At 39.9% G+C, this 27873-nt stretch overlaps 3 protein-coding genes across 8 annotated transcripts; 2 read left to right on the top strand and 1 right to left on the bottom strand.

The window, feature by feature from the left end:
* Nucleotides 1-2405: 2405 nt before the first annotated feature.
* Nucleotides 2406-14619, bottom strand: rab3c (RAB3C, member RAS oncogene family). Of its 2 annotated transcripts, none has more exons than XM_044374166.1 (5): nt 14510-14619; nt 12557-12781; nt 8955-9073; nt 5224-5348; nt 2406-4926 (listed from the first exon to the last, which is right to left on the bottom strand). In XM_044374166.1, exons 1-5 carry the CDS (start codon nt 14525-14527, stop codon nt 4736-4738), a joined length of 678 nt encoding a protein of 225 aa, XP_044230101.1. In that variant the 5' UTR covers nt 14528-14619; the 3' UTR covers nt 2406-4735. The 2 variants fall into 2 exon arrangements, with proteins under 2 accessions (XP_044230101.1, XP_044230109.1); XM_044374174.1 differs by lacking the exon at nt 14510-14619 and adding an exon at nt 13864-14109.
* A 77-nt stretch (nt 14620-14696) lies between these two features.
* si:dkey-190g11.3 (uncharacterized protein LOC567059 homolog) lies at nt 14697-18888 on the top strand. Of its 5 annotated transcripts, XM_044374124.1 has the most exons (8): nt 14697-14764; nt 15241-15330; nt 16510-16689; nt 16891-16962; nt 17628-17732; nt 17958-18098; nt 18183-18233; nt 18349-18888. In XM_044374124.1, exons 3-8 carry the CDS (start codon nt 16522-16524, stop codon nt 18532-18534), a joined length of 723 nt encoding a protein of 240 aa, XP_044230059.1. In that variant the 5' UTR covers nt 14697-14764; nt 15241-15330; nt 16510-16521; the 3' UTR covers nt 18535-18888. The 5 variants fall into 5 exon arrangements, with proteins under 5 accessions (XP_044230059.1, XP_044230050.1, XP_044230076.1 ...); XM_044374115.1 differs by lacking the exon at nt 14697-14764 and having other exon boundaries at nt 14984-15330; XM_044374133.1 differs by lacking the exons at nt 14697-14764; nt 15241-15330 and adding an exon at nt 15340-15434.
* A 1204-nt stretch (nt 18889-20092) lies between these two features.
* Nucleotides 20093-25615, top strand: plk2b (polo-like kinase 2b (Drosophila)). The gene is made up of 14 exons (XM_044374104.1): nt 20093-20328; nt 20420-20527; nt 20636-20752; nt 21040-21169; nt 21361-21544; nt 21707-21905; nt 22023-22170; nt 22406-22500; nt 22809-22941; nt 23119-23199; nt 23438-23597; nt 23922-24051; nt 24217-24327; nt 24522-25615. The coding sequence occupies exons 1-14, from the start codon at nt 20143-20145 to the stop codon at nt 24711-24713; spliced, it is 1974 nt and encodes a 657-aa protein (XP_044230039.1). The 5' UTR covers nt 20093-20142; the 3' UTR covers nt 24714-25615.
* Nucleotides 25616-27873: the final 2258 nt, after the last annotated feature.

The following is a 27873-nucleotide window of genomic DNA, read 5'->3' as shown; positions in this document are numbered from 1 at the left end:
TGTTTGTCCCGCTCGAGACTACTGCTGTGTTTGTGCCACCGTGAGTGAGAAAGTAAGTTGCTTTGTCGATCAGAAACCAGACAACGTACGTCACAGACTGCCGTCCGACCACACGCTGTCTGTGGACAAAGGAACCACTTCTCTTCCCCTCACGATCGCTTTCTTTCCTTCCTCTCCCTCTCTTGCGACTAACAGACACACGCACGCACGCACACAGATACTCGCACCAACATCGTTTTGCGCATCTGATGGTCAGATAACGTTGGACAAAGCTTTGCTTTGTTTTTCCTTATCCGCCATCAGACTAGTGTGTTTTTCACGGAATTGGGTGAGTGCAAGACGCCGACCACCAGGTGGCCCCATCTTGCTTCAGTTTAACCAAGACACCACCATACTTCCGCCATCCAGTTCTTGCGCGACGTGACTTCCTCCCATAGTCACGTCCGCGTCGTAGACCGACGACATCATCACGTCGGGCCAAGTCACCATCTTGGCACATACATACACACACGCATTCCCCTGCATGTGTCCAACCCTGTACATAGCTGTTTGGTAGAATTAGATTTTAGAATAGTTGTTTATTGAATGAAGCATTTGTTAACTTTGTTAATTTTGCTAAGTTTAATAAACACTGTTATATCTTTAAAGAAGTTCTTTTGTCATTATTGTGTGTAACATATTGTGAAAAGTGACTGATTGAAGGAGTCAGAGCTCGAATTCATCCTTCTTTGTTCACCCTCGAATGTTGATATCTCAGATATTAACATTCTAGATGAACTCCCATTTATGAGACTACCTTGTTTGGTTATTGGTCCCGGTTTCGGGGTGGTGCCCCGTATTTGTGAATACATATTAATAATTCTATTAATTTTATAATTAAATAATTATCACTGATAATTGTTAATTATTGTTAAAAACCAACCGTGCTCCCCACAGATCCAACAGTTGGTGCCAGAATTATTGATTAATGTTAACAATATCTTGATTTCATAATTATCTGATTATCTGATAATTATGAATGATTGCTAATAACCAAACGCACTACTGCCCGTCCCAACAATCTCAAGGAACAGTTTGTCATTGCAACCCTGTTAAGTAGAAACAGCATATAAATGTTATATATGATAATAACACCAGTTATGAATGCATCCATTTTTGCCAAGATGTTGTTGCAGGCTGTATTTCAGGTTTATACACTTTGGTGTATAAATCAGATACATTTGACCAGTGTTGAAGGAAGTATTCAGATCCTTTACTTAAGTAAAAGTAGTAATACCATGATGTTAAAATACTGTACTCCATTATAAAAAAGGTCTTGAATTTAAAATGTTACTTAAGCAAAAGTACAGAAGTATTAGCAGGAATTTATACTTAAAGCAACAAAAGTTTAAGTACTTGTGCGGCAGAATAGTGTTATATTGTTGACTGATTGACTTTATTGTCCATCTCAGTGGAAATTTGTCTTTTGCTTCCTCCAAAGTAGAGCAAAAGTATATACGCTACGCATAGCACAACGCACCATAAAACATACAAAATATACAACATGCAATAGTGCAAATGGGCAGGTGGCAGCAGATGCCAATCACCTTCCCTTATATTGTTGGATTATTATTACTGATGCAGTACTGTGTAAGCAGTATTTTCATGTTGTAGCTGGCGGAGGTGAATCTACTATTAACTACTTTACTACTGTCACTACTGTTGTTTAATCTACTGTATAACTGCATTACATGTTTTGTTTGTAAAATCCAGAATTTTATAAGAACTAGTAACTATTGCTTTCAGTATATTCAAGTATAGTTCTCTAAGAGTGTAAAGTAACATAAAATTTAAATGCTCAAGTAAAGTGCAAGTACCTCAAAATTATAATTAAAGACAGTATTTGAGTAAATGTACTTAATTTGATTCTATTGCTGGTGTTATATTATTAAATATTAGATTATAATTACAAAACATAAACATGTAATTAGCATTTAATGTTATTGTTGGCTGAACCTATTTGTAACTATGTTGTGTACTGTTCTCTAGTTTCATCTACAGCAGTGCATCATAGTCTTTTGGGATGAAAACAGGAGTAAATGTTTAATTTTTGTCTCTGAAATTATAATTATATTTATTATAGTTATTCAAATACAGTACTTGAGAAGATGCACTTTCTATCACTGGCTCTGACTCACCGGAAATGTAAATAAATACAATATAATGCCAAATGTTTAACATACAGTAAAATCACCAGCCATAACACTGCATGTTATGCGCAGTCACAGCGTTGCAACACTAGGTGGTGGACATCCCCTAGAAATGGAAGAAGGCATGTAGATGCAGGTCTGTGTTGGAGGCCAGTAGCCTGTGAATCCCTTCTTCCATCTCGTCAGCAGAGAGCGAATGAGACTACAGAAACCCACTGATAGAATTTGTTTTATTTCCTATGATCGCAAAAACAAACTTCTTAATTTGCTTGCACTCTGAGAAACAATTATATTCAGTTATATGTAAAGTCATAGAGTTCTAAAATGAGATTTGACCAGAGTTTGGGCATCAGAACAGCCACATTACTTATTCCTCTATTAAATGGATCTTGACTTGAGATCAATACAATAATTTATTTCATGGCTATTAGCATAAAATTATAATATCACACACATACACAGATACACACGCGCAAAGCACGTGTACACATATGCGCAAAGGTCTTTGAAATAGTTAATGTGTATCCCTTTACTTGGAATTACAACAGTATGGCATAATGGCATGGACTTAGTTATCTCCCTGACTATCTTTCACAACAACACTTCATTTTGACATGATAATACAACCGTTAGCAGGAACAGCATATAGTACGTGAATACATTTGTACAAAAGGTATACACAAACAATACACTATATTATGTAATTTGTCTCTTCAATATGGCAAGTTCACACACATACACACACACACACACACACACACACACACACACACACACACACCAAGTCACACGTTCAGTGACTGCAGTTACTGAATGAAGCACACACTCCTTTTTAGAGATTGTACATCAGTTTCAGAGGCATTCTGACCAAACTGTCACTCACATACTGCAGATAGGGTCACTGTAGTCGAGGACAGGAGAAACTATGTACAGGGTTTAATTAATAAAATATTGCACTTATTGGCCCATTGCATCTCACAGCAAGTGCTATGAAAATGCTCCTAAATCTGTAACATAGAGTGATATATACACTATCTTAGAATATAAATCTACATAGATAAGTCAGGACTGACTTCATGCAATTTTTTGGAACTTTTATTCAACTATGCAACAAACAACTGACAATGCTAAAGGAACAGTAATGTTTTGGCACACTGATATTATGGATTGCGTGTGTTCTACAGAACCAAAAGGCTTTCTGGATTTTAAAACAAGATACAGCTTTTACACTATATGGACTTAAAGTTATCATTAAGACCACAACAGCACTGTATATGACTGCTAGGGGATACTTCCTAAACAGCTTACTGAGATTTTTTTTTTCCAAAGAGGGACTAAATTTTATAGCACAAACATGAACTTTAAGCATGCCAACTCAAAAATTAAACATTATTTTTTGTATATATATGGCTGTTTATTCCATGCCGGAGCTGATCAACAGTTGTATATCATACACTGTACTGTGCCTTGTAAGTGTGAGATTTTTATTGAATGGAAATGCTAGATCATTGCTATCATGTGGAGGTGGGGATGGTTAGGTTTGGGTAAGGCCTATCTTCAGAAAAAACAGCACATATGATTGACTTTTTGGCTGCATGCTCGTCGCATCAAACTATAAAGGGTCTTCTTAGAGACTAAGCACATAGAAAGATTTGCTTTTAAGATTTAGATTTTTTTTTCAAGATACTTATCAGAGGAATCACACATCTACAGACAACAAAATGTGGAATAGTACTCACACCAACAATACACATACTGGATTCAATCCAAATGTAAGCATGACAGAGGAACTTACGGAGGCCATGTTGGAGATGCTAAAAGGCCACTTATTTTTTTATCCAAGGTAGATGATTTTTAGATGACAAGTTGCACTCATTTGTGACTCAAACATAATACTCACACTCATGCAAATCCACACTTACTACACTGTACATTCACGCAACGGCCACCCATTCATACACAGACACACTACACAAAAAACAAAACAAAAAAAAAGCCGCTACATCCTATAGTGCCCTAATTCAAAGATTTGGCAGCTTTACGAGATAAAATAAATCTATAAAAGGAAAATACATACTGTACAAAAAATAAAAACCAAATAATTATTAAAGCACTCACTGACTCTATCTCCCATTGTATAATTACTCTAGGTCTTAAAAGATTTTAAAGGTCTTTAGGATTAACTGTACAGCCTGACTATGGACTACTTTCAGCATTATCAAACATACTTGGTTCATAACTGTACTAACTAGCCAAAGAATGAGATTATGATGTCTCTAAGAGTATATCCTTGATATCCTGTAACATTACACATTTTACAGTAGACATGTCTGTTTGTCTGGTTATTCGCTCTTGATATAAGGTGATAAAGGTTGAGAGATAATACGACTGCATTTTGTAATTCTACCACTAAACAAGGTTTGAATTGTAGTCCAGAGAAAGCAGCACTAGCAGGAGTGATTATGCTGAGGGAGAACAAAACTCTGCACACTCTATCACCTTACAAGATCTGCGCTGCCCTCCATTTGCCCTCCTGACCCTGGTCACTAACAGTTGCACCCGGGCTGCTGGAGGGGCGGAGCGCTGTCTGTGAGTTTGGCAGTGGGAGCTCCTGTGGTGACAGCCGGATCTGTGTCCAAGCTCTCGGACATCTTGTCACAAATAAGGTCAACGAGACGTTCAAAGGTCTGTTTCACATTGATGTTGTCCTTGGCGCTGGTCTCAAAGAATTCAAATCCTTTGGCAAGAAGAACAAGTAGCATAAAAACATGGGGACAGAGGAAAAGGTCACAAGATAAATATATTCTCTGTAATTTTTTAGCAAAAGCGTTGACAGTTATTACTGCAGCTGAACAGGTTTTGCAAACAAAGCTCCTTCTACATAGCAGAATTTCTGCTAAAATTCAAAATGACAACATATTGTAAGAACTGGGAAGTGAAAAAGAACCAAACATGTCATGCTTTTATGTAATGACACTAATACAATAATAGTGCCACCCTATCTGAAATACATAAAGTGGTGAATGTTTCTTACCCAACTGTTCTGCCAGCAGTCTGCCACTATCCACTGAGACCACTCTCTCCTCTTCCATATCACATTTATTCCCAGCCAGCACCACCTGTGCATTATCCCACGAATATGTTTTTATCTGGGTTGACCTGCACATAATCAGAAACAAATACACAAAAAGATACATCACACTCAAATAAATGCTGTTGCTGCGTTTTATAAAAACTTGCTGGGATTGTTTTTGTGCCAATTTTTGTTGGATAGGATCCTTTACAAATTGACATGAAGGATGGCAGAGACATGGACAAGATGTTAAGTCTGTTTGCCATTTTGACCAGTCATGAACAGCGATTACATCAGGTTTTGGATGGCATTCATGTAATACTTGAGTCATCGATGGTACCAGCGGAAAAGTGGGTCAACTGCCACAATGTACTGAAAATATGTAATCTCTATCACTCAGACATAGAGTATTATTTGCTATGTTGCAGCTATATTATGTTTTTCATACCCACCCGGACTCTGTCCTGCAAACATACAGGCTACTTTTAATCTCTTTCTTTACATTTGTTTTTAGCTACTCTTGCTAACTTGTGTATTAGACATTAAACAATAGTTTGTCAGCTAATACTAAATGATGAGTAACTATACAGAGGATGAATACACCTTGCAAATGGGAACCAGTGGATTATTATTTGAGCCCTGTGTCTTTAACTCTTAAGCTGTCAGTTAAGAGCGATAGTGTTAAACCATTATGGTTATGACAAAAAAATCACCAAATTATTATATTTAAAATGTACCATTGCCTGTACCACATGTACTGTATATATTTTAAAGAAATATTTTGAATTGTGAGCCATGTCATATGCCCCTGCATGATAACCCACTTGTACTGCTCTAACCTCCACACACATTTTGAGAGGAATTTAAGGAACATATATCTCCTGTGGTGTTGCAGTTTGTCTAAAAGTAGGGCAGCGAATACACTACAGGCTGGAAACAGGAGAGAAAGAGCCAGCAAGAAAGGAAGAAACAACGACTCAGAGAGAGAGAGAGAGAGCAGCAGGATGTTGACTCTCCTCCTCTCTCTGTCCAGTTCTGACTTGTTATAGTGGTTCAGATGTGGGTCACTTTGAATCCATCTGCAGATAATATTCACCAGCAGAAAGCCACTTGTGTTTGTTTTACATCCAGCAGAGCTACATATGCCGTCTATAATGGGTCTGTAGCTGTGTTTTTAATACAATTTGGCCTCTGGAGAAGAGAGGACAAAAAAAAAGAAAGTAAATGACATTGAGCTTTGTGGTTGTAATAAACTCAATTGTTTGTGCATGACACAATTTTGCATCATTTTTTAATGCTACATTTGATGTCAGCATTACAATATTTCCCAGTTTTATCTCTGTCACAGGCAGGAAATGAGCACGTCACAGGCTTAATTCAGGCACAGTTGAGGAAGGAGCTGTTGCCAGGGCAACCTCTTTTTTTCTGCAATGTTGTCACAAGCAACAAGGGGAAAGTGAAAGTGGAATTCAAGCCTGTAGCAAAGGCAAAAAAGGGGTTCTGGTTATATGAAGGGTAAAAAAAACGCCTCTTCCCTTGTATACAGCTGGTTGATTTGTGCGCTGTTGGGTAAGTAAGCTCACAGGGAACTTGTGAGGATTGTCGCTGCTAGTGACACACTTGGCTCTATTATTAAGATACCCATTACAGACACTGCTCAGACTGCAGTATTCCATCAAAATGTCAGACAGGCCTTAAAAGAATAATAAGTGTGTCTGGCTCCAACCTCTCTTTACAAGAACACCTCATTTTCATTGCATATAAGAAATGCACTTTAATGCAATATCACCCGAGAATTTTAATACGATTCATGCTAATAAGTTGTACAGTTGTACATTTAATCCCCCAGTTAAAGTCAAATCAATCAAATATACGTTCAGTTAAGTCATATGCAGCTGCTTTTGCCATGACAGGTGCTTCCTAAAGCAGCTGTCAAGTGCTGCAAGCTAAGTGACGACGGCCGAGTAGACACTGGCCTTAATAGTGATTGTCACAGTCCAACAATGGGTGGAAGCCACATGGCATGAACCTAAACTGTCAACTGCAAATATCACAATCCATATCAGGTGCACATGATTCGTATCAGTATTTCGTTGCAGCTGATGTAACAGTAGGTAAGTAAGTAACTAAGTAAATAAGTAAGTAAAATTTTATTCATATAGCACCTTTCAAAACCGAGGTTACAAAGTACTTTACAAAAGGATACAAGGTTAAAAGAACAAAAGATAAGTAAAAGAAATTACAACAGAATACATAGCACAATAAAAACAAAAACAGTTAAAGGCATCACAATTCAAAATCATGTATATGATAACTCAAGCACAAAAACACTTCGAAAAAAGATCGGTCTTCAGCTGTGACTTAAAACACCCATGAGATTTTGCTAACCTGACTCCCAGGGGAAGACTGTTCCACAACCTGGGACCCAGCACAGCAAACGCACAGTCCCCTTGTGTTAGCAGGCCAAGCTCAGAGGACCTGAGGGGCCTAGCAGAGATATAAGGCATCTGTAGTTCACTAATAGACTCTGGACCAAGACCATTTAAAGCCTTATGGATGAGGAGGAAGATATTGAATTGAATCCTAAATTTAATCGGAAGCCAGAGTAGTGAAATCAGAACCAGACTGATGTCAGAGCGACATGAAGTCTTAGTGAGTAATCTTGCTACAGAATTTTAGACTAACTGTAACTGGGAAACAGCATCTTGGCTTAGGCAGGAATAAAGAGCATTACAGTAAGCAGGAGAACACAAAAGCGTGAATAACCATTTCCAACTGGTGGATAACAGTGGGTGTATTTTGTGAAATGTGAAAGGAGGAGGACTGAATAACTGTTTTGATGTGTTTATCAAATTTCAGCTGGTAGTCAAAATGACTAGGTTTTTGGAAAAAGATTTCCTTTTAATAGCCAATGAACCAAAGTGTTTGAGGTGTAACATCATGAGAATATTACCATGATGATCCAGAAAAATGTTTTTTGAGAAATACTCATTCTGTGCTCCTATAATCTCTTTGGGCTGGCAGAGAGAGATAAATGTAGAACAGCAGGGTGTAAATAAAATGGAAAATGACAGTTTCTCACCATGTCACCTGTGGAGAATCAGCCACGAGGAGAAAGATCAGCAAAATGTAAATCGCAACAAGCATTTATCTCTACTGGCAGAGCTGAAATTCCTCTGTGTTTCACCTCATTTGTGACTTCCTAGCTGTGATGTACATGTGAGAATGTGTTGTTTCTGGAGCAAGAATGCTAACCCAGAAACCTGGTTTCTGCAGCTGATCGGATGTAGCCTTCCAAGTCCTGTTTTAGACATGAATGCATAATCATAAATCACCGACATTTGGGCTTGGCTCAGAGTTACTGTTCAGCCTGCAGACGCTTGTGTGACTCATGAATGGACAAGATGTGACCTTAACAAGTTTCCCCAGATCCCCAAGATGTGCACGTACAAGCCTGCCAAATATTAGAGGGAAAGAATTGTACTGTCGCTGTGAGCAGGAGATAGGGGTGGATGGATGGATAGGGATATTTGATTTGTAGATATTTCTCTTCAAAAGAAAAAAACTGTAGTGCCAACTGATAGCATTATGGCAACAAACAGGAAGTTCTGTTGATATAAAAGGGGCTAAGAGAGGATATCTACATCCAAAACTGTCAAAAACAGACCAATATTAAACCAGACGCTACTCACCAGTCCTGCACAGCACCAAAAGACTCCTCGTTGGTGATGTCATACATGAGGATGAAGCCCATGGCCCCGCGGTAGTAGGCAGTGGTGATGGTCCTGTAGCGCTCCTGGCCTGCTGTGTCCTACACACAGACAACATGATTAAGCATGACTGACACTCACACTACCAGGCACAGCGACACTGACATGACCCTGCGGAGCACATATATGCACTGTCCATAACAGTAAATGAGCAGACATGTACATTATTAATCTGCAGCTATTTATACATGTCTGAGCACAATTTAGAATGCTATATATATACACATTAACTTCATTTGCTTCATTTATTGTGTTCATGATGTGGAAATAATCATTATGCTAATTGCCTCGCTGGCTTTGCATTGATGAGATGCCAAAAACAGCGATTCAGCTTTGGCTGATGTGATCGATTTTTTTTTTCCTCTCCTCAATAAAACAATCGCTCAGCTGTGTTAAAGACTCAGTGGTGCAGCATTCAGAGCTCAGCTTATGCCATGCGTTTCTTAGGGGAAAAAAGGGATAAAAATAGAAGTAAAATCATTCAAATATTGGGGAAAATGTCTGCAGTTCATGATCAGGCTGAACAAATTGCTCAAAGGCAAAGCAAGCGAATGATTACACAGCATTCGAGGAGTCGTACATTGTACACAGATTACCCTGGAAACAAGCACTCACTGCAGCCTTTGCTACAAGATGTCAATGAAAATGCTAATGGATCAAAATACAGACAGTGAGTGTGTCCATGAGAATGGCAGAGACATGCATTCGGACAATTTTGAGTTTGGGAATATTTTTGTTTGATCTTCATCCTGCTCACTATGTATCTATAAACCTGCCTGTGGATGTGGTTCTACATTTGTTGTTTTATGATATTTAGTTATATAATGATAAAATCCCAGTGTTGTCCCTCCTATTTATACTGTATGTTTACTGCACTGTTGTTCCTCCCACAACAAGTGTGTTTGCAGGCCCCTGTGAATCATGATAGAGGACTTCTGGCTGCTCCACTTGGCTCTTGTTAAACAGAAGCCTGACAGGCAGGACTGGATTGTATTTGCTACTGTGGTTTGCTCTCTGTCAGTCTGCACATGGCTGCAGCAACACTGTGCCTGTTATAGCCAGAGGACAGCTCTGACCTTCACTCCACAGAGACAGAGCTCGCGGCCTGCCGAGCTTCCACCCACCACGGCTAGGACCTTTTGTCAGTTTACAATAACACATAGAAATGCATGTGAATGTGTGCATTTTTAATGTTCTGTGTTGTCTTGATAGTATCTTTTGTGGATTGACAGTCTGAATAATATAAAAGGGAATGATGAAGATGTTTCATTGAAGTGCTTGTGATTTTTTTTAATTCAAACTAGATGTACTAAGTCACGATGCAGCAGTCATATATCTTTTTTCTTGTCTGAAATTGTCAGACTTAGGTGTTTCAGTAGCCTATTGATTCTCAGCTGAGTGCTTGATAATGACCTTTGCATTTCCGTGCTATTTTAGTGAGCTGGTTCGCTTGTTCTCAGTTAAAAAGACAGCGGCACGGGAAAAAAAGAAATGCTGAGTCCCGTGAATTGGAGCTCCTTGAAAAGCTTCGCTTGTAGTCTGCATCTCATCAGAAATCAATCCAAGAAGCTGACTACTCCAAGTGGAGAGGTAGTGAGTGGACGCTGACTCTCGCCTGAGCTCTGCTTCATTCAGTAAAGTGAGTTTCAGTTTTTCATGAGGGTTCATCTTGGCAAAGCTTTGTGCTGTGTTCACTTCAGCCAAATATGACAACAGGAACAATTCTATGATGCACCGTGATGCTTTTATCTCTCAGCAGATTAATTGCGCGACTACCACGATGACATTAGCCAATAGCCATCACCTTAAACAGCCACATACCGTAAGTCTCAGCTCTTTCTGAGCCCAATTAAAGAAGACAGGCCAATTAGCTGGATGCTAGGCCAGTCCTTTTTCTCCCTGAATATGCTTGTCTTTGCTAATGATGAAAACACATTACCCCGATTAGCCTGTCATGTAACTGTTCAAACCCAGCTTTCACTTCGTGCTGGAGCGTTTCTTCTTTGTCTCTTTCTTATGCGATTAGCAAACATGAAATGTCGGGGGATGGTTAATTGCTGCAAAAGACAACTATTATGACAAGAGAACAAAACCTCTATAGGAAAGTTGGCATTTCGTGTAAAAACGAAAGAAGGACGAGAGAGACAGACTGACAGGAAAGAAAGAAATAGAGAAAGAGAGAACAATTACATCTATCCCCTCACTATCTCAGAGGTATTGCGGGAAAATCTGCTTCAACAGCTCAGATGAACTCCTAATTAAACAGCCTCAGACATTCTTCAGTTTCCCACACATCCTCAGGAAGGTGTTGCTTCTGTGTTCTTCCCCGCTGTGTGGCAAACTAACACTTACTAGCATGCTGTCAGAAATGTTGAGACTTCCATCTGTCTCCGCACTTATTTTGTAGAATGTCAAACCACGAAAACACAACACACCATCTCTTGAAGCTTTCCTCAATTAATTAAGAATGTGCCATGTGGTTTTTAGACTAAGGAACGAGAAACTGAACCTTTTTTTTTGTCTGTTTGTTTTTGTTAAACGTGAATGAAATTTAAACACTAACATTATAGTAAGGATGGTTAAAAATGTCACATCATGAGAGAAAATTGCCCTATTGTCTAAATTGATCTTTCAAAAGATCACTTGTGCTGACATCAATGTCCTTTATTATTGTTTGAAATGATGAAAGAAGTAGGACTAGCTTCAAATATATATTCTACTTTGACATAGAGATAGAAACAGCACAATGCAAAGGCTTTTTTAAATAGGAGATGAAAAGGGAAGTGTGTTCTAAGCATACTAAGCACACCTGATCTGTCCTCTAAGAGCCGAAACAAGACTAAAATTGAATTAATGCACAGGTGATCCTGTGTGTGCTGGACTTTTTTTTTCTATGTCCAAGCATAAAGCCATCAAGTCACAACCTGTCACAGTCCTTGAAATATATTGATCAACAGAGAAAGATATGGGCAGAGGTCAGGAGAAAGTGGGCTCTGGGCATAGATTGACAGCCTTTTACAGACAGGAGTCACTCTGCAGAAACACAAAGACGGAGAGAACAAGAGAAACGAGGGGGCAGGGCGTCACTGAAGAGCCCCTTCCCCCTTAAAGCTTAGGTAGTCCTCCAGAAGACCTTGGAGGACAACAGAAAACAGATTTCTCCCAGACATTAACTGTGTTTCAACATGCAAATGTTCTCTATTTAAGTGAATTAAATGGAAATTTGTGCAAGATTGGCATAACAAAGAAGAGGTAGTGACACGGAAGGAAGACTTGCTGGGGCTTGCTGTACACTGCCGCTTTGTAGTCTCGAAATGTGTTTTTCTTGCTTCTATAAATTACCATGAGTAGAGCATTTTGCAAATCTTCAAGGGTTTTATGGAAAAACTGGCTCTTCGAGAGTTAACAGCAAGTAAGTAAGTTATAATCTGGCACTGACCAGGCAAGGAGCGCAGAAATGAATGAATCGAACATTTTGTGGCTCACTTGTTAATGTTTAATGCTTGGATGTTAATATTTCATACCCAGATCTGCAGTTTAATCCTCTTGTCATTCTTGTACACGGTTTTCACTTTGAAGTCGATGCCCACTGTGCTGACGAAGGCCGAGGTGAAGGCATCATCGGCGTAGCGGAACAGGAAAGACGTTTTGCCCACACTGCTGTTGCCGATGATCAGCAGCTTGAACATGTAGTCGAAGTTTTGGTCCCCTCCCTCCCCTTTCCCTTTCACATCTTGAGTGGCAGCCATCTGCAAAAAAAACAAAAAACAAAAAAAAAAGAGACTCTGAAAAGAATGCATTAAGAGCTTCACCTTGAGTTAAAGTGAAGCACAGAAGATGTTTTTCATTTATTCTACAAACCAACTTCTAGTTTATGTGCACAGGCTGGGAATGAAAGAGAGAGAAAGAGCTCGATGCTGTACAGACGGTGCAGTACAAGCTTGTCGTACATGCCACAGACCAGAGGTGACAGAAGGTTGTGTCAGGCAAACCAGCATGACCAACACAGCAAGCTGTTGTATTGATGAGTATTAGATAACCAGGATTTTTTTTTTTTTTAAAGCTGAGTTTGTCTTCTCTAAAGCCATTACTTTGGAAATTATTGCATACATTAAGTTGTTATACATTATTCTCATACATTATGTTATACAATAGTTGTTATTGGTGCAATTACTTCTTTGAATGATATGATCCGATGTAATTTTCATTAACAGAGTAAAATACTGCTTTTTAATGTTCAAACATCACTCTTTTGTTTCAACCAAGGTGCAACGATTTCATACATAGTAACCCCAACCTTTCATCTGAACAACGCCTGTCCTACACATTTCTATGCAAGCCTGTCAGCAGTCAGCGACCTAACAGGACAACAGTACTATGACCAAGATGACAAGAGCACCTTTGCTCCAAGGTGCTCCAAGGTGAATGTTTAAGACAAAAACCACTGCGATCATATGTCAAACATGTGCAGCCTTAGCTCTCCTTCTAGCCTATCCAGCTATAAAAGATGCCGGACCTCCATTCTGCACATCCTGCCCTGGGCTTCTGTTCGCTTCCGTGTATGGAAAAAAAGAAACACCTTTGAGGCATTATTTGCAAGGACATCACTTTCAAAATATCAGTGCCAGACTGGCGTTTACACACACCACGATAGAATCAGTAGATCTGATATGAGATTAACACGATATAGTTGAGCAGGGAGCTGCATGCCAGCTAATGTTAGACAAGCAATTCTGTGCGTGAGGTCATTTGATGTATTAATGAAATTCTTCCACATAACTATTAATAAATGAAACTAGCACAATGCGTTGAGGACATTGTGTGAACAAACCTGTTTTGAAGGCCTTGGTTCTATCTGTGTCTGCCCCTGTTTTGCAGAATACGGTTTTTATATTTGTGTCTAATGCAGGCGTTGATTTTTCTTCCCTCCTCCGTGTCTCTCTTTCTCTCTTTGGAGCGCCGAACAATTTCAGCACCCGGGAGCTGTCCCCTGCGCGTTGGATCTGGCACGCGCTCCTGAGCTGACGAAGCTGGCTCGCATGACATGAGCACGAGCAAAGGGTAGTGCGTTTCGTGCGTGGGTCTAACGTCACACGAGAGGTAGAAGATGGGGGTTGTAGTTTTTCCGCAGCACGGGCGCAGAAGAAAGGTACGGCAGCATGGACGGCAGCAAAAGAAGAGATTCGACTACATTACTCAGCATGCAGCGCGTCACAACTGTCAGCAGCTGTATGATATAGTGTGGAAGCGCAGCAAAAAACCTTTGTAGTTCGTTTTTTTGAAAAAAAAAATAAGCATTAGAAATATCGCCTACAGGCTTTTCCCATCATGCAAGAGCAAGACTAAAATAGCAATAAAGCTGGAAACCTTTGTTCAGTGTCAATGTTCAGCCTCTCTAAAACATAATGACCGTATATGACGATTTAAAGCGTTTCATGCTCTCTGTTCAAGCTTTAGAGTAAAATTATGCTTCTTACCTTCCCATACAAGTCCATATTGTCCACTGTAATATTTCAGTTGTAAGTTTTAAATTTGACTCCAGCAGCTATAATAAACTCCCAGCTGAACAGAATATATATATGTATGTATATATATATTTTTTTTCAGGAAGCAAATATAATGGCCTCTCCTTTTGCGTCACTCTCGGTCTGGCTCTAGCTGCCGTCCTCCGCCCATGCAGCCAGCTCCGCTTCAGAGAACAAGCGGCTGAGCAAATAAGAGAGGCCTGAGTGGTGATGAATATTACTATTATGGGCCTTTCAATAGGAGCAAGTGCGGGATGAGGCCGCGGCAGAAGTTAAAATATGGACATCTTTGCAATTGTAATCCCATCGGCCCTCTCTTAAGACCTTTATGTGCATAATTAATTGGAGAGGTGGAAAAAAAAGAAACTGTACCTAATATTGTCATGTGGGTGTTGACCAATAGGCTCATATCAGCAATTATATTGTGCATTTTCCTGTGAGTGTGCTTGTAGTCTTTAATCAGCTGGCTTTCTCCTGTTCCTCATCTCACACCTGAAGCAAAGCCGACAATTAGGACTATAATCAACCATGCGCTAAGAAGCACAGCAGACACAACAGACATTACATAAGCGTGGACTACAACTAAAATGCAGTTCTTTGCTTTGGCTGTCAGACGTGAGGCGTTTTATATCAGGCAGGCATGTAATCTGCAGACATTTGATAGAGCCTGTATGAATTAATAGGGCGGGATATGCAGCTGACTGACTGCCCTTTGACTGGAGGATCTGAGAGTGAAGGTTGGAGAGTGCGCAGCAGACGAGGGGGCGGGTCAGGTAGGCTGCACAAACATGTGTGTCTCAATAAATACTTAGATTTTGTGCTAATACCTTTACAAATATACTGAAGTTACACTGCATCTGTATATTTGTCCCATTAGGTAAGTTAACTACCATTCATTCGTCTCCTCTTCAGTAGTTTGCACCGTTTTCGTCGAGAATGCAGAAAGCCTTCAAATCTGTCAGTGTTATTTGAAAACAGTTTGGGAATAATTTGAAGTGGTGGAGCTCCTTTACGTGAATACAACCAAAATCATTTGGCCGAAATACAACTGTTATATCAGATAGTTTCAGTATATGTCTAAAAGCGTTGTAAACAGAACTTTTCTAGAAGGTCTTGTCATGAGAAAAGGGCACTGTGGCGCCATCTGCTGTTGGAAATGCTGCCCTTGAAATGTTTTTTCTTGGCAGCGCTCATAGGCCGACTTCTGGTGATGATTTACAGAGCAACAGTGTCAGAAATCAAATAACTGTGGCCTTATACTGCAAGCTCACTGACATCTTGATGCTGAGGGGAATTAATAAATGATAGAATATTTAAAAAGACAAATTCATATATTACAAAAATTACAGTAAAATTACAGACTGGTTTCTTTTAAGACCTTCAGGTACATTATACAATTAAATACAAAATACAATTACAACTCTTCAAACCTTAAAGGTGATTGGTTTCTTTACAAAAAGGATCTATCCACAAACATGATAGTTTGTCCTCCTGTATCAATGGAACATTTTACAGCCTTGGCGATTTATCAGCCAGGTTGATATTAGCTCACAGCAGGGAGGCCTATTTCTGTACATGTGTATATACTAGACAACAAGTAACAAAAAATGTCATTACAGAAATGGCAAAGATATGTTACTTTAGAAACAGTGTCTCCATTACATACTTTGTCCATCAGAGAGCACTGACAAGTTTATTTTTTAACTCTCCTGATCCATATGTATCTTGGTCTAAAGGCTTTAAAAAAAACAAATATAAGTAATCCCTCAAAAATGTTTCTGTATGTTATGTGTGTTAAAACAACAAATATATGCTGATATATTCATATCTGTCTTGGCCTAAAAAAATCCGGTATCAGTTGAGACATTTCAGACATTTCATTACATTAGTTGTAACGTTTTACAGGCTTTCATAATATCTCCCGTCATTTGCTGTATTTTTATCCACATTAGTGACAATTTGCAATGGAGGACTCGATTGAGATGGTTCTGCAGGAGTATGGCAGGGTCCTTCCTACAACCAGACCCCATCCCGTCCTGTCGGCCTGCACAGGCGTTCTGCTCACAGGCCTGTATGGAGTGTGGAGCCTGTTTGCCATGCCTGGCTTTCGCAAAGTCCCATTGAACCTTAAGGTGCCCTGAGATTTCCTTTTTATAATTATGTATATATATATTTAACCTGACTGCTTTGCTCCCTGTCCAACATTTCAGATATCAAATACTGCATGCTTGTGTGAAATCAAAGGAAATAAGCCAAGGCAGAAGATAACTTGCATATTAACAATAATTTGCTTGTTTTGGAGCATAGTGCTCCATGCTATGTGGGAAAAGAAGAAAGTCACAAGTACTGTCAGAGCAAGATGGACGAGAAAATATGATGATCAGGAGCAGATTATCAGCAGTTTGGTAATTATGAAGACAATTGTTGTTTCATTGAGAATCTATATCTGTTCTGACTTAAATGTTGAAGCAAAAAGAAGCTGTTTAAAAGCTAATGCTTAAAAATGTGATCAAAATGTATTCACTTTTGAGTTTATGTATTTTATATCATCTCATTTTGTGCAGCTAAACCATTACAAACAGTATTTTATGCTAGAAAAACTGGAATTTTACATGAGCAAAGATTAAATCCACTTTACCATAGCTAGAAACAAGAGAGACAAGCCCTGCTGATTTTTTCATTCATACAGATATTGTGGAAAAATTCCAGTGAAAATGAGTGGGAGATCAGATTCAAGGTTATAGTCACAGCACTCTGGAGACTTGACTGAGTGCAGAAGCAGAGAGAAATTTAATTTGAAGCCAGATTATCCAGATTTTTTATATGAAAAAGAATAAATTCATGCTGCTGTAGTGTTTGGTAAGAGTGTCTTGAATAATATTTTAATAACTTGTAAATTTTATTTTAGGCTGTAAGTAGCAGTAGAAGTAGTAGAATAACAAATATTAAAATATAAAATAGATGTATCTTCCATTTCCATGTTTAAGCTCCAATGTGCCAAAGTTATAGCAAGCAATAATTTGTATATTAAATATCGCATATATGGACTTGTGTTTGTACTGTGGTCCAGGTTCCTTATTTGCCTTCCAGTAAAGATCAGACACTGAACACTATGAAGCTGCTTGAGGGACGAACCGGTCGCTTAGCAGATCTGGGATCAGGAGATGGAAGACTGGTTAGTGAGCTCCATCTATCCTACAAAATATGTATCCAAATGTAAACTATAATGCAGTTAATGCAAAACTGAGTGTGTCATGATTTTAATCGCTGCTTGAGATGAATTGTAAGTGTGTTGTGTGTGCTTGTGTGTTCTGTTGTTGCTTCAAGCAGGCTACATATACAGTACAATTGTTTTATTTTACAGCAATTGTATTTCACATCAGCAGTTTTAATTTCCCAGGTGTTTGCGGCCTCTTCTGCTGGTTTCCAGTGCACAGGCTTTGAGATCAACTCCATCTTACTGGCATATGCCAGGAGGAAGGCCCAGTGGACAGGTGTACCTTCCAGTCAGGCAACATTTGTTAAAAAAGACTTTTGGAAGGTAGGACATCAATTGACATCATTGCTTTGCATGAGGCTGATTAACATTTTATTTTACTATATTTGTTTCTTTTTTTTCTCATAGACTGATTTATCAAAGTACAACAATGTGACAGCTTTTCTTGCCCCAGGAGTGGTGAGTTTAAGGATTATTTCCCCTCTGTAGATCTTCTGATGCTGTATAAGTCACATAGCCTTTATAGAATATAATTGGTTGGTGATTTGTGCATCCTTTTCTGATTGGTTAACAGATGGAGGCACTCGGTGAGAAGCTGATGAAAGAGCTTCCTGATGATGCGCGTGTCGTCGCTTGTCGTTTTCCATTCCCCGACTGGCCACACCAATCGTCTGCCGGCTCCGGTCTTGACCAGACTTGGGCCTATGACATGAGCACTGTTCGCTCAAGCCTGAGAAATATGTCGAGCACAATGGTGTAGTGGTGTAGCAAATATCTCTGGGTTATTTTGTTCCACAGATGTTTCATTCTCAACAGCATTAAACACTCCAGACACAGATCTGAACAAAATAGTATGTAAACTGTAAAATGCACATTTTTAAAGATAATAATGTGCAATTTCAGGAAGTTATCAGGACCGATGCTTCTGAAAGATGTCTTCGAAGATTGCAAGGATGAGAGGGACTCTGACTAAGCAAGATGTCGGAGTGATTTCGACATCTCTTAGCCCCTGCAGTATTTGTACAATCTCTACACTGTCAGTACAGAGATTGCACTGAGCCTTTTCCATATTGCTGACAATCTTCTTGTAAATAAAATGCACCACTATCGTGAATATGGCTGTTTGTGTAATACTTTTTTTAAACCACTGTTAGACTACAAATTATTTTATTTTGACATCAGCACTTAACATACTATAGTAAAGATTCTGAGTTCAATGTATTGTATGTATTTTTTGTCTTTTAGTTTGTTAGCAGTAAATTTTAAGAGATTTCAATGCATTTTGCCAGAAATGTGGGCCATTTGACATTGAACACATCAACAGTTTTTGATTCAAGGATTTTTGAAAGGATTTATCAACATAGTGAGATATGGTACCTGAAACTTTATTTCATTTTTTCATTAACTGTTGTGTCCCACACTTGTATTTTGATACATATCCAGATGCTGACAAAAAAAGTTGTTATAATTTTCTATTATTTAAATAAAATATGTGTGGTTGTGCAGTGTTGGCAGACTAATGCTCTCACTGAGTGGTTTCTAGTTATGAGTTATGTCTTGTGCATATCCCTAAATCTGAGAGTAGGATGATACTGTAATCATGCTAAAACAGTAGTTTAAAATGCCATTACTTGATTACTTGATGCAGTATGTCTGCCTCTGCAATCAACAACACAAACCTTGCAATGTACTGCAACCTTTCCAGTAACACAGATGCTCACACACTAAACAAACAAAATAAACTGTCTAACTGTAATATAATTAGAGGATAACACTATATAACATTTAAGTTTATGACAAATATACTAATTCAATGGCAGAACTGATGGAGAATCCTGAATTTCCACCTGAGGGTGCTAGTGCTCCAAATTGAGTTTGCTGTAAAAACACTGGAGAGGTGGAAACCTGAATGGAATACAGAGTATGTTTATCCTCTGCATGGTGGATATGTTAATAATGATGTAAATGCATCAGACCTCCAACACTGTGAGTGATATTGTGCATCAAAATGTTAAAGGTCCATTCATCTACCTATGAAGAACATGTATACAGACAGTGTTTGTTATTATTATGGTGGATGACGACCGGTGATGCAAAGAAATAGACTTTAGAATGTAGGGATTATATTAGATAGTTATATTAGATAATGTAAAATCTCGCTCTGACCCTTTCGATTTCATGTCTCTGCCATCATCAACACCAATGTACATGCAAGGTAATCAATATCAGTCGGACTTCATGCTCTCATTTCACAACGTGACGTCAGAGAGAGGGCGGCAGACAGCGGGTGGGGTGGTTGCCAGAGTATAAAGGCGCACAGACGGGCTCTCCGGGTTGCATTCTGAGTGCGGGACGACAAACCACCTCTATGGAAGTACAGAGAAATATCGGGCCCCAACAGACCAACAGCAGCAGCATGTGTGAATCGACGCAGAGGTCCTGCGAGCCTCGTAGGAAGAGAATGGATGAGCGCAGTGCGCCCTCGGAGATGGCCAGGATAATCACTGATCCTGTCACGGGGAAGTGCTACTGCCGTGGGAAAGTTTTGGGCAAGGTAGCGCAAACATTGAATTTGTTGTCGTCTTTTTGGATTTACCACGTTACTCGGAGACACATCATGTTAACAGTGTGTTTCCTCTTTTCAGGGAGGATTTGCTAAATGCTATGAGATGACCGACCTCTCCACCAGCAAAGTTTACGCAGCCAAAATCATCCCACATGCGCGCGTCTCCAAACCTCACCAACGTGAGAAGGTAAGTGCGCGGCTCCGGTGCCGGTGAGAGCCGGCCTTATTAGACAACGAATATCTCAAAATTTCCTAAAGTTACAATCGTGAACGTTTTGTCTTCTCTCCCCGCTAGATTGACAGAGAAATTGAGCTACATAGATTGCTGCATCACAAACACATTGTGCACTTTTATCACCATTTTGAGGACAAAGAGAACATCTACATCCTGTTGGAGTACTGCAGTAGAAAAGTAAGTGATAAGTTTTTAATCACTCTAATATATGCTTGCCACTGCTGTTTGACGTTTGGTTGACACCTGCATTGCACCCAAAGCCACTGAGGCAGCACATTTGCAGTATTCAGAGACTTAGCCCAGGAAAAAAGGACTCTGATATATTAGTAAACCTATAACTCTACAGTTTTATGATATTAAAGAAATTTTCAAGTATGATAAGGGTTTATCACAGAGGAAAAGTTGTCTCAATGTTATAGTTACACCTCTAATCATTCTTTTTCCAATGTTTTGTGTTTTTGCAGTCATTAGCTCATATCTTGAAGGCTCGCAAAGTGCTTACTGAGCCAGAGGTGCGGTATTACCTAAGACAGATTGTCTCCGGACTGAAGTACCTGCATGAACAAGAGATCCTTCACAGAGACCTGAAACTTGGTAAGGATTTTTTTTTTGTACTTTAATGCAATACTGAGCCACTTTGTGCACAAATTGTAAAGATGCATTCTGTGCTTTTTTTTTGTAATATCCCAGTCCATCAATTCATCAGAGGATCTGTGCTCTATTCAGCCTTTGATCCTGGGTTGAGTATCAAGCACTCATCGTCTCATTTCCTTTCTTCCCTACAGGTAACTTCTTTGTGAGTGAGTCGATGGAGCTGAAGGTTGGTGACTTTGGTTTGGCTGCCAAGTTGGAGCCGGCGGGAAACAGGAGGAAGACGATCTGCGGGACTCCCAACTACCTGTCCCCTGAGGTGCTCAACAAGCAGGGCCACGGTTGTGAATCAGACATCTGGGCCCTAGGCTGTGTAATGTGAGTAGGCTTACTGTAAATTCACTATTAAGGACATCAAAAGATTTAGTAATAATAATAATAATTAATTAATTAATTATTAGCCAATCAGTTGTGTGATCAAGTGTAAATATATTTTTACTGACAGAAATGAGCTCACTTGTGTCTTTAATCCTGCAACAGGTACACCATGCTGTTGGGCAGACCACCATTTGAAACCACCAACCTGAAGGAGACCTACAGGTGTATTAGGGAGGCGCGCTACTCTCTGCCCTCCTCCCTTTCACTGCAGGCTAAGCAGTTAATCGCCAGCCTGCTAGCCAAAACCCCAGAGGACAGACCCAACCTCGACCTCATTGTGAGGCATGAATTCTTCACACAGGTTAGACACCATTTTAACCTCTCTATCTGTTTGTCCCTCTCTAAATGTCACTGTGTAGGAGTATAACAGCAACCCCTTCCCACAAACCGCGTATTGACCTACTTTCTTTCTTCACAGGGCTTCAGTCCAGAGCGTCTGCCTGCTAGCTGTTGCCATTCAGCACCAGATTTCCATGTCTCTAGTCCCGCCAAGAGCTTCTTCAAGAAAGCTGCTGCTGCACTGTTTGGTGGGAAGAGAGACAAGGTCAAATACTACGAGACTCTGAGTGAGTATTACATCAACCACTGAGCGCTCATGCACCACTTAAATAGGCTATTGTCAGACTAGTTAGTTATCTTTCACTTTGTAAAATTATGATTGCAGCAAGAGGTAGAGTTAAATCTAGTTTTTAAAATGACCGCAAGCACATTTTGTCCTATTCTACTCTGATATCAGATTATGTAGCTGTAGGTTAAAGAGATCAAGCTCTGATTTTTGTTTGCTTTCATTGCCTTCGACAGATAAGTTAACCAAAGAGGAAGAGGAAATCTACAAACTGCAGCATGACCTGGAGAGAACCGTCATCAGCCAACAACAGAGCAAAAAGATTGCTGAGGTAAGATTAAATTATTCAACACAAATCAAGATATGGACAGGAGTGTAGGTGATATTGCAGGTGCATTATTCATACAGCTACTAAATAAATATGTAGATTTGAGATATCATGTTGAGGATAATCCACTGAGTCATTCTGTTTCAGTACTAAACTTTATAACAAGCACAGTTTTAGAGCAAACTAAAAACACTTATTTTCAACCTTTAAGCCAACCACTTTGCATCTGTGGGTGACCACTGAGTCATAGTAGGACAAGATGATCTAAACTCGCAGATTCTAAACCCTGTCGTCACTGATTCCCACCTCAGAATGGAAGTCTACTTCCGCCATCTGCCGAAAGCCCCGTTGCCCTGGCAACAGAGAGCCAGTCCCCGACGACGCGAGATACCATCCGTCTGATCGTCAGGGGGAGTCTGGGGAGCTGCAGCAGCAGCAGCGAATGTAAGTTCACAAATACAACCGAGAGAGAACAGAATGGCCTTCTATGCGAATTGAAAATTTTAAGAGTGTGTGTTATACAATGAAGAGATTTGATGTAACAGCTAGAGTGCAAAGTAATTTCTTGTGCTTACTGGTATGACGTCAAGCTAAATGACCCCTTTTGTTGTTCCTATAAAGGCTTGGAAGACAACACAACAGGAAGCGTGGCTGAGACTGTTGCTAGTGTGTTGAGGGGATGCCTGGAGAATATGCCTAAAGGTGAGTCTACTTGCAAAGTCATTACATGTAGTTATTAAATTAGATAAATCAGAGATAAATACAGATTTTTTGTTATCTGTATTTGACCTTGAAATGTCTAAAATTTGAATTTAAATGGAGCTTTTGGGTGCTTTTACAGTCAAGGATAGTACTAGGTAGAAGAGTTAAAGTTGTCATTCCTTATGAACTTCATTGTAATTGTATTCTAATCCTCCTCCTCTGTGTTCTCACTCTACAGCGGACGACATTCCACAGGGCTCAAACAGCTGCAGTCTTCAATGGGTGACTAAATGGGTGGACTACTCCAACAAGTACGGCTTTGGCTACCAGTTGTCTGATCACACCGTGGGAGTTCTCTTCAACAATGGCACTCACATGAGCCTCTTGCCAGACAGAAAGTACGCACTATTCTATTCTTTCACAACCCTCCACCTTAAGTTTGAAAGTTTTTAGTCATTACATACGATTAACATGGCTTGTTTAAGCATGCTCTGGGATAGAACTGACCTGGAGAACCTGTTAGTGGTTTGAAATAAGTCTCAAATACAAGGCGTAGTTCATTCTTTTCTGTGCCAGAATGTTAGGAAACAGTTTTTAGGCATGCCAACAGAGTTTAAAATGTTAAGAAAATCCATTTGTGTTTAGTTTCTTGTTGTTTAAGTATTTGTCTACCTGAATGGTTGTGTAACTCTTTGTTTATTTCCTTCTTACTATCTTTTCAGGACTATCCATTACTATGCAGAGTTGGGTCAGCGCTCTGTCTTCCCCACCTGCGAGGTTCCTGAACACTTCGTGGGCCAAGTGACTGTGCTGAAGTACTTTTCCCACTACATGGAGGAGAACCTCATGGATGTAAGTAAATATCTATATTCCCCCACCCCTCTATTCATTCCTGTAATATATATCTCCCTTCCTTTTATGTTTCTTTTGTTTTTCCGCCCCCTAAAGCACTTCAAATGGTATTTTTCATGTTGCAGCCTGTCTAATCCTAACATGGTTCTTCTGTTGTTTTCTCAGGGTGGGGATCTTGGTAGTATGACAGATGCACACATGCCCAGACTCTACCTGCTGCAGTGGCTTAAATCCGACCGCGCCCTCATGATGCTCTTTAACGACGGCACTTTCCAGGTAAACACACACACTGTCACAGGAAACACAGCTGTTGCTGGGCACACTCAGAGGAGCACAGTTTAGATGCAGTGCATGACAGTATTCAGATCAGCGGCAGAGGAGGAGGGTTAGACCACAAATCAAGAAAGAAAACTTGGAATTATCTTATTCCCAAATATTGATTTACTGAATTTTCTTTTTTAACTCCAAAGGTCAACTTTTACCACGACCACACCAAGATCATCCTGTGTTGCCAGAGGGATGAATACATGCTGACCTACATCAACGAGGATCGCGTCTCCAAAACCTTCAAACTCAGCACCCTGCTGACGTCCGGCTGCCCCACTGACTTGCGTGAACGCATGGTGTACTCCCTCAATATGCTGCTGCAGAGATGCAGCTAAACCCCTTCTAATGTGTTTCGGACATTGTTATACAGACAAATCTACCCATTGTGCTACTGCAGTGTTGCAGTGGAGGCATGATTCAGAAGGATCTGTGAGATGGATGGATTTCAAGGGTGGACCTTTGCAAAGTAATTTAGCATTCCTACAACACTGCACCATCATGACTCAGCAGATGTGCAGGTGAAAAAAGAATACGGACAGACTCTGTGGATGAGGAAGATGAAATGTAGCACAATGACAGTGGATGGAAAAGGGCTGATTTGTATGTCGATTGTTGGAGGAGAGAAAAGACTGAGTGTGATAGAGCAAGTGTGTTGGTACGATTGTGAACTCCAGATGTTTGGGGCAGAGAGAGGATGTTTTGGGAAGTAAAGACCAACGCTGGGCTGGCACCAGCTTAAATGTGTACAGTATAGCTGATGCTGTTGATAGAAGCAATCGATAAACTGATGCTCTGAGTGTAACCAGAGCTAGACTGTGGAATATTGTAAATTATGTACAGTGTATGTCACAGCCAACTCAGCAGTGCAGAGAAACGATGTGCTAATGTGTGTGGATGGGACAGGGTTCAGCTGTTTATACGCGTATGTGTGAGTGTGTGTGTGAGTGGGAGGGGTGTAATATCACACTAACTTTTAAAAACTGTGATTTGTTCTCTTAACTGAAAGATGGACTCAGCACATTGAGCTGGGAAACAGTGGGGTGATGTGAGGGGGGAAAAGGTGGAGCAGGAAAGAGAGAGAATGACATTTAAAAAAAATACAGCATCAGAGATCCTCTAAGGATCCTTTAAGAGCCATTATCACCATGGTAGAAAATGTCCTAAATAACTTATTGTGTAAAAAAGTGCAGTATTTATTTATTTAATAATAAAGAGCATTTTCTAAAAAACAAACAAACATCGGAGTACTTGTCCTTCTCATTGAGTGTTTTTATCCTTTTTTTAGTTTCAAAAACAGCACAGTGCTGACCCTTAACATGTTTTTCCTTACTGTATTAAGATGTTAACTGCTGGTACATCTGTTTTCATAATAGATGCCTTGTGTTAAGACAACCCAGTTTTCAAAAAATCTTTTGGCAACATACCAACAATTGAAAGGATCCTTACACTAAGTAGATATACGGTGTGGTAAGACCTAGATGAAACTTAATTACCCTCATATCTTTGCACTCGTCCATGTCAAAGCAAGTATTTTATCTTCAAACTTGTGTTTGCAGCAGGAAATGGGCACATATGATAAGACGGATAAAGGGCCTGTTTACAGTGAAGTGTTTATATTCTGGTTCAAGGCCACGCCTTGGCTGAGTTTTCTTCCACAGTGATAAATGGAGGATGGCAAATACAAGTGACTTGGCAATGGGACTGACACACACATGCACACACACATTACTTCGCATACAAACAAGGGCACTAATCAACAGATAGGCCAGCTGGGTGGTTCAAAAATATGATAGGAAAGGCAGACAAACAGTGACATGCATCTAGAAGGAGAGAAAGTCTAATAAAATGACAGACTCGGTCACACTAAGTCAGCGATTGCATCAGAGCTTTTGAGGCAAACTGGCTACAATCTTTCTTGGACATCCTTTCACATTCACAGACGGTAACCATGGAAACAAGCAACTACTGACCAATTTAGTGAGGATCGGAAATCAATGAAAGACTGCGTAAAAGACATCTGGCATGGCTTGTCCTTGCTGAAAGTCAGCACATACTTAGGTTAACATCTTAACTTATATCTTTTGCTGCTGATTGGCTTTTCTGCTGCACTCTCTGTTCTCTACATGAGTGTTTGATCCGGCTGTCTAGTGAACACCTCTTCACCTTATGAGCTTATGTAATGATGGAAGCTGAACATGGATGTTTGAGTCATCCCTTTGGATGTTCGCTCAGAATATCTGTGCTCTTCAGAGTTTAATAATGAATGCCTCATGCATAAACATACCCACACAGACAGAAGCAGAACAGGAAGTAGCCTACAAGAGGAAGGAGCAGGAATTATTCATAACGACACCTCCAGGTCTGAGTGCGTGTGTTTTGACAGTAATGGCCCCCGGAGTGGATGCTCCGGTCAGACAGAAATAGATGTTGTTGTTGACATGAAGTTTTCTGGCCTTCAAGGGCATATTTACCCCTGGTCCAAACATCTGAACAGTGGAGTGCAGCATCTCCATCAGATGGACGCACTGGGGTAAATCAAATCTCTCTTTCCAAGCAAACATAAGTAAAAGTGGTAGTTTTTTGAGGTTATGTGAAGAAAACATTTCTCATGCCAATGTAGATTAAGCTCCTGTTAGGGTTGCTGTAAGCAGAAAACTCAGGTCAGACCAGGATCTCTTCTATGAGTCAGCAAATGTTAGCTGATCAGCTTTACAGGCCCCATGAGACATGACTGTGAGCATTAAACGTAGATAAACTAATTAGAAAACCCTGTGGAGTTGAAAAAGCTAAGTGCGGGTTCACTTGATGTTCTTAGTGTCACTGTCATATAGAAAAAAATGTTTATCACACAGCTAGTTTTCAGTATCACCCACACAAAGCTGCTCCTCTGTTAGTCACGTTGACAGTGGGAAAAGTCTTGTGCATGCAGGCAGGCTTAGCTCTGGAATGAGTCTAAGCTGAAGTGACAAAGGGGATCTTTATACCTCAGCTTCTACCATAAAGTTCTCTGCAGGCAGAAGAGTGAGTCAGTTTGGCATTAAAAGTGATAGTAGGCACATTCTGCCAGAAAGAAAATACGCTTTGATATGTGCACACACTAGGATGCACTTGGGGGATTAGAAGGCCTTTGCATATCAAATGTCAGTGCTCCTCCTCCTACTATGTAGACAAAAACAGATGTACTGTAGAGGGAGCAGGGATGACCGATTCTCTCTTGTAGCATACAGTATTGACCATCTTAAAGATGAGCAATGTACAGCAGTCAAACTTGCAAAGTTGCCAGCGCAAGCTTACTCAATTTCTGTTTTACCAAGAAAAAATCCTGGGTTTGTGCATGCAAGCATGTGAGGAGGTGTACTTTTCTCTGAATGTGTGTTTCCTTCTCAACGTGTTTGGTTTTCTTCCAGGTGTTCAAATACGTATAATGTTGAGAATGAGTCACCGTCTAAGATGCAGTGGCCACTTTCTCTCAGTAGTGTGACGTTGATGCTCCCA

The sequence above is a fragment of the Thunnus albacares genome, chromosome 2 (assembly GCF_914725855.1).
Source record: "Thunnus albacares chromosome 2, fThuAlb1.1, whole genome shotgun sequence".
NCBI lineage: Eukaryota > Metazoa > Chordata > Actinopteri > Scombriformes > Scombridae > Thunnus > Thunnus albacares.
This window is presented reverse-complemented; position numbering and strand designations above follow the sequence as displayed.